The sequence below is a fragment of the Phalangium opilio genome, unplaced genomic scaffold, assembly GCF_054372755.1.
Source record: "Phalangium opilio isolate 3A_F unplaced genomic scaffold, DU_Popi_V2 ptg000013l_1, whole genome shotgun sequence".
In the NCBI taxonomy this organism is placed as follows: Eukaryota; Metazoa; Arthropoda; class Arachnida; order Opiliones; family Phalangiidae; genus Phalangium; species Phalangium opilio.
In genome coordinates, this window is record NW_028324148.1 from 675,487 (window position 1) to 683,072 (window position 7,586).

Sequence of the window (7,586 nt, forward strand, 5' to 3'; positions counted from 1 at the left end):
CGCTTGGAGGTAACGCTGCGCTTGTAGGTACAGTTCTGCCCCCATGTAAAGAAGGAAGAAGTATTGCAACAAGAAAATGTGGCAGTAAATGTAAAGCTACGCAAACTGTTATTACAATGGCTACAAAAGGTACTCAGACACTAAAATTAAACAATGTTTGGTTTCAATCGAAAGAAATGATTGGGGTATTGCTGCTAGAAACGTAAAAATTCCGAGATCATTGATTACAAACAAACGTCAAACAACTCTTATTTACTTCTGCGCCTAGCATTCACAAAGTAGAATCTACACTGATAATGTTGATCCAAAATCAAGATATCAGCTACCGCCCATTAGTAAAAGAAGTAGAAACTAATCTTATAAAACTGTTCATCTTGCAAATAGACATTTGGCCCAAAAGTTTTTTTCGGTGTAAATGTTTATTTTCAATAACATTTTCTACGAGGACAGAACAATCAGTTAGATGCCTTGCATTTCAATTAAAACTTGAACCTAAAAAGAAGAATAGGTTTAAAAAAATTTCCACAGTGGGAAATGCTTTTTTTATAAAATTTTAAACAGTAGACGCCAGAGACATTAGTTGTGTTATCTAATGTTTCAAGTCCAGAAAAAGGTGAAGAATTTCTTCCAAGCTTTGCGTCAATCGCAAACAACATGCAATAGAACTTGAAAATTATCAGGCTAGAAATGTAGAAAGCAACTAAATGCAAGAGTAATTTTAATAAACATTATGTCATTAAAAAATGAATGACTATAGAATTGCATCAAAATGAATGTTTACCTAATTTTTACAAATTTAAGTAACTTCAATACCGCTTTTGAAAAGTTAGCCTCACTTATTTTTTCTTTATTTAATCCTTTTTTGTGATTTCATTCTGTGTACATTATTTCAAATAAACATCAAAATTAGTGAGATGATATTTTCCGCAATCATGTCAATTATTTCCTGGTCTATTGCTAAAATTTTCAAATTTCTTTAAATTAAATATTATTATCATAACAGATTTAAAAAAAGCAAACTCATTATTTCTTCAATAATAGACTTCCGTGCTTTTAACGGAAAAATATAAGAACAAACTTCCATGCTTTTAACGGAAAAATATAAGAACAAATATTTTTTTCTCAAATAAAAACCTGATTACATAAAATAATCACAACCACATAATAATTTTAAAAGTTGCAGTATATAGCGAGTTCGTGCTGTTTCAAGTGATAGTAATTTTCACCTTCTGATTTAATCAAAGAGGCTAAAAAAGGAGTAGAAGGCTTGACTGAAGTGTTCTGGGCGGCTTTGAAATATTCACTCTGAACTTCCAGTGTGCTCCTAAAATGTTTTGCCAAAGCTGCTAGTTCAACTGCCGTTCTTATTACCCTCTTTGATTTAATGTAGTTTGAATTCCATTTGCTACGTTTTATAAGGGTTTGTCTGTTTCAGTATTTTCATCACTAAACTCCCTTTTGCATACCGTCATGCCTCTCTGCAACGAAGGCAGTATTGAAACGAGAAATATGTCACTAAATGTAAAGCTCAATTCAGTAGTGAGAAAAGGGGGGTCCTAACCCAAGAACCACCATGTTAAACCTATGGAGTTTTCCAGAGTACCACCATGTTATTTCCCATAGGGAACCCATACTATGTATTTTCTATGGTGTTCCCGTTTTTTTATGACGTAAAGATCGGGGGGGGGTGTTAAAATGGACACGTTTGATTTCCTGACCTGTAAAAACTAAAATGTAGGTTATAAGTATTAGAGGAGAGGATGTGATTCAAATAGAATTTTTTTTACGACGTAAAGATCAGGGGGTGGTGTGTTAGTGGTATAAAAAAATTAGTCGAATATGTTGTGTCTGGACAGTTCGATTTCCTGACCTATAAAAACTAAAATGTAGATTATTTTTTAAAGTATTAGAGGAAGAGGGGATGTGATTTAAAAAGAAAAAACCCCTCTGGGAATACAAGACATAAGAAAATTTATCTCACGATTATGTATAAATATCATCCAACTCGAGAAAAGACCCGCACTTTATGTTTCAGTCATCATCATGAATTTCATCTGTCCGGATTGTAATCGGGAGTTTAGTTATAAGAAAACGTTAAATAGACATGTACGCGAAGTTCATCAAAGAAACAAATTAACTTGTAAAGTTTGTGGCGCGACATTTTCCCGCTGTTACAGATTAGAAAAACATTTAACCATTCATAAACGATTAAAACAACTGAGAAAGAATTACCCCGATCGGGGTAATGATGATGCGGACCCATCTAACAAAACTAATCAACCGAGTACTTCACGTGATAATTTGAATCAACCTAGTACTTCACGTACTAACACATCGAGTGAAAGGAATTTAAATCAACCAGGAGTTAAAGACTTAGAGTAGAATGAAGTTCCGATTTTACGTAACGCTCTAGTAACAACACGGATAGAGGCGAATGAAAATGAAGTTGATATTTTAACGTTTACTACTAGACATAGAAAAGCGATATATGCATATTTGAAGAAACATTTGACTGAAAGACGAGGTATTAAATGGTACCTTGTGGTTAATGTCCAGTTTAGTCGACAATTAGTTAATTCAACGCAGGAAGTCTTCGAGTTTCCCTTCTTTCGCGGTTATACAAATACAACTTTAAGCAAGGATGAGATTTATGAACAAATAGAGAGAAGTGTTCAGAAAATCATGAACTCTTTGGAACAATTCCAGAAAGGTGGTAGCAACTGGGTTTTGAACAAAATTCTGTTTTACAAGTAAATATCGTATCATATCATCCGCTAAGACCAGCGTCATATTTCGAGCTACCACCGTTTTTGAAATCGAAAAAAGCGTTGATAAATATTTGAAATAAGGATGAGAGATGTTTCGAGTACTCTATTTTAGCTAAATTACATCCTGCTAAATTACACGATGAAAGAGTTAGTAACTATGCGAGATACTTGAATGAAATAGACATGGGAAATATTAAAAGTCCATTCGAAGTGTCACCGAGTGAGCTAATTTCATACGAAAAGCATAACAATTTAAGTATCAATATTTTCGGATTCGAAAAGTTTGTCTACCCTTTGTTCATCAGTGAATACGAATGTGAAGAACGGCGTCAAATAGACCTGTTGCTAATTTCTAAAGGAAGAAAGAAACACTTCTGTCTGATTAAAAGTTTATCGAGACTTCTTTCTAATTTAACTAAAAAGAAAGCCACGACATTTTATTGTCGGAGATGTCTACACAGATTTTCCAAACAAACATTAAGGGATAAACACATCGACGGTTGTAAAAAACACGCGCCGACATTAATAGAAATGCCGGAAGAACAACAATTTACTTTTAAGAATTATGAAATGAGGGAAAAAATACCAAGATACGTTGTTGCCGATTTCGAATCTATTCTATCTCCGATTGCAGGCCCCGAACAAGATAACAAAGTTTCGCACACGCATAAAATTAATCAACATATCACTTGCGGTTTTGCATACATCGTTATGAATAGCGATGGTACAACATCAAAACCGTTTGTTTACAGGTACATTTTTTAATTTCCAATTACTTTTAACCGGTTCTAATTGAAGCCCCCTTTAAACAGAGGATTGGACGCTGTTAGTGTTTTTCTCAAACGAATGCTTATAGTAGTAATTAATAGTTTTATACTCCCTATAAATATTCCACTAATTATGACGGATAAACAGGAGAAAGAGTTTCAATTTTTAAGTCACTGTAGGGTTTGTAAGAAGAATTTCCCTGATGATGATGATGATTATGATGACCAACCAGTACGTGATCATTGTCATTTAACTGGCCAGTTTCGTGGAGCAGCACATTCGTCAGGTAATTTGAAAATCAAACCCCCTAAATATCAACCATGTATTTTTCATAATCTCTCCAAGTAATAGTTTGAATATGAGATTCTAAAATAGGACTAAAAACATAACACTATTTTTTCAGCTCTGATTTACATTTAATTCTTCAAAAGGCTGGATCTTTCAAAAATGAAAAACTGTCCTGCATTCCCTCAAACACGGAGCGTTACATTTCGATTACGTTCAGTAATATCCGATTTATTGACTCATTTAGGTAAGATAATTCATTATTTTACTCCGGTAAAAGTGATTATAGTAATTGTTTTTAGATTTCTAAACACTTCATTATCCAATCTCGTGATGAATTTGGGTAAAGAAGGAGCGGAAAAATTTAAGGTTCTTAATAACCTATTCGAAGAGGACAAAGCGAAATTGCTATTAAAAAAATTACCGTATCCATACGAATACGTAACTTCCTTGAAGGTTTTCGATGAGACAGCGCTTCCGGATAAAGAAGCGTTTTTCAGTACTCTATCGGATAAAAGTATCGATGAAGAGGATTATGAACACGTGAAATTAATTTGGAATACATTCCATTTGAAAAATATGGGTAATAGCTTTTTATTTCCAACAAGAAAATCTAAAGGCTGAAGTTTTTAAAGGATTCATTTAAATATCTAGGTGACCTCCATGATCTATACGTGCTTACCGACTGTGTTCAATTATGTGATGTTTTTAACGAGTTTAGAGACAAATGTTTTCAATTTTACTACCTCGATGTTCTACATTCGTTCACACGTAAGGTGTTGGTAATGTAGTTCTTAAATACTAGAAAGTAATATTTTCAACAGTACCAGGTTACGCCTGGCAAGCGATGCTTTTCAAAACTGGGGTGAAACTGGAGTTATTATTAGACATCGATCAGTATCTCTTCCTAGAATCGGAAATCAGCGGAGGAGTTTCTATGATAACGCACCGATATGCCGCTGCCAATAACCCGCTTATTCCTCAAACATGTTAATGATAAACCAACGAGTTACATTCTCTATCTGTATTGTAATAACCTGTGAGTTACTTGTCGATTTTTAAAAATAATTACGAGGGGTTAATGTTAGTCTATCATTTCAGATATGGAACAAGTTTACGCGATTATTTACCAATTGACGGTTTTAAGTGGGTCCCCGAATCGGAATTAAACAGTATAATGACAAAAATCCCCAAAATACCTGATGATAATAATCTAGGATACATCATCGAATGCGACCTTCTTTACCCCCCCCCCCCGGAAATTCATGCTTTTACATCGGATTTCCCTTTGGCTCCTGAAAGGTTGAGCGTTCAGGTTTCCCAACTTTCACCATATTGTCAAGATGTGTTAGCAGAGTTTAACATACCTCCTAAAGAATCAACCCCAAAATTAATTCCCAACCAAATGTCTAAAACGAAGTATGTTCTCCATTATAGAAATCTAAAACTTTACTTACAACAAGGTATGGTCTTAACAAAAATACATAGAGCGTTAGAATTCAGACAAGAGCGTTGGCTTAGACCGTTTATTGAATTCAATACCGAACAGCGGAAGCTAGCGCCCGACGAATCTACACAATCATTGTTCAAGCTAATTGTCAATAGGTGAATATATAATATCCTTTGTTGTGGCTTGATCAACTTGTTCAAATGTACCCGACACGTCACTGCATACGTCACGTGGTAGAGTAGCACCGTCTTGACTCGCGAGAGGGAGCTAATAAAGCATTTTTAGGGCCTAGGTTTGAATCTTTTTCCGTTGTGAGCTCCCTCGTCGGAGTTAGTGTACCCTAAGTCACCATGAACGCTATCGACCCTTCAAAAAGGTATGAATAACTTTAGATAATTAAATAGTAATTAATAATAATATTTAAATAAGGATAATAATATAGTTAGCATCTTAATAATATGAAATATAATAACTGCTCAATATTATTGATTTTCAGTGTGTCTTTTACAAAATATAAGAAAAGAAAAATTTCAATAAATAATAAAGTTAAACTTCCAAAAGGAAACTGGACCAAACAACTTAAAATAGTTCCTACAAATTTTGAAGAAAATGCGATTATAAGACACCACTACACCGCCAAAGCCAAGAAGCATTTGACGTTAGGTTACCGTATGTTTAAGGCCAACAAGGTAACTCAAGTATTTGTGTGTCCTGGTTCATCTTCAACAGAGACTTTTTTGTCAAGAGCAAAGTTGAAGGATCTTACACAATTAATTCTAAATATGATATCGCTATAAAGCTAAAAACCTCAGACAGTACTATTGAAGCAGCTTGGTGTGGTTGTAAGGCTGGTCAAGGAGGAGTATGCAAGCACGTTGGGGCTGTTTTATGGTTTATATTAGACTGTAAGAGAGAGGGCAGAAGCTTTATACCAGATGATAAATCCTGTACAGCAAAAACCCGAACATGGAGCGCACCATCAGAAAGCAAGAAGTTAGCTTGCCGCACTTTCAACGAGTTACACTTCATCAGACATACACCAGGAAAGAATAGTGAAGAACTTCTAATCAGGCAGAAGAAACAGCAGGCCTATTGCAGCATACCCGATTTAGGAAGTGAAGAAGATAACAAGAGTTTAGAAAAAAGAATAGAAAATTTGACCAAAACCTTAGAAGCCAAGCAGAAAAGGAGTTTCCTTTGCGCTATTCAAGTTGAAAATAGATTTCATCCTGTAGCTGGAAATAAACCTGCTTCAAAAGATACGATTGTAAATGATAACTTGGTAGTAAATGATAACTTGGTACAGCACATACTTCTTCCTCTAAAACTAATCGAGCTGGACGAAAATGTGAAACCTCTTCTCGAGCGTACCTTAGCCAAAACACCTGATATTTTAAAAATTGATTTAAACGTAGCAAAAACATTGGAAGTAAACACTAGGCAACAATCTAATTGTTTACTATATAACGCGGAGAGAAAAAACAGGGTGACAGCTTCTAAGTTTGGAAACATAATTAAACGTCGCAAAGAAGTAAACGAATCGTTTCTGAAAAGCATATTTAACAAAGCAGATCTGTCAAAAAACAAGTATATCCAAGAAGGACTAAAGAATGAGCAGCTTGCCACCCAAAAGTACAAAACCATCCATCCAAACACAATCACCTTCGCTGTAGGCCTTTGTGTAAACCCAGTTCTACCAATGTTTGGAGCGTCACCAGATCGACTTGTATATCAGGAAAATGTGGGGTATGGACTGCTGGAAATCAAAACCTTAGCCAAATGCAAAGAAAAAGGCTTAAGTATTAGAGAAGCTTTCTTAGCCAAAGATAGCACTACCAAGTTCCTCAAGGTTAATGAAAACAACGAGTTTTTTTTAGACAAGAATCACTTTTTTTTCTTCCAAATCCAAGGTCAAATGGGATTAACTGGTTTACAATGGTGTGACTTACTGGTTGACTGTGGGGACGACAAACCTTTTTGTGATAGAATCCCTTTTGATTCAAACTTTTTTAACACCGAAATGATTCCCAAACTGTTAAACTTTTACCTAACTCATGGGTTGCCTTACTTGAAAAACATGTGATAAAAAAGTCATTTTGCCTTGCGTTACTTAGAACCAATGTGAAAAAACTAGTCGTTTTGTCTCAATGTTATGAAATATAGTTCCTTAACCACGAAGTATTAATGGCAATGTGCAAATATTTAATAAAACACAAAAATACTTAAACTTGGTCTTTTATTTTTTAACATCAAGCAAGGGTTCATTGCAAAAATTAATCAGGAAACAACATATTTTCCAAATCTTATTTAACTGA

At 34.6% G+C, this 7,586-nt stretch overlaps 1 protein-coding gene across 1 annotated transcript; it reads left to right on the plus strand.

The window, feature by feature from the left end:
* The first annotated feature begins 5,621 nt into the window (after positions 1 to 5,621).
* Positions 5,622 to 7,354, plus strand: LOC149705419 (uncharacterized). The gene is made up of 3 exons (XM_089865017.1): positions 5,622 to 5,647; positions 5,768 to 5,960; positions 6,071 to 7,354. Exons 1-3 carry the CDS (start codon positions 5,622 to 5,624, stop codon positions 7,352 to 7,354), a joined length of 1,503 nt encoding a protein of 500 aa, XP_089721143.1.
* Positions 7,355 to 7,586: the final 232 nt, after the last annotated feature.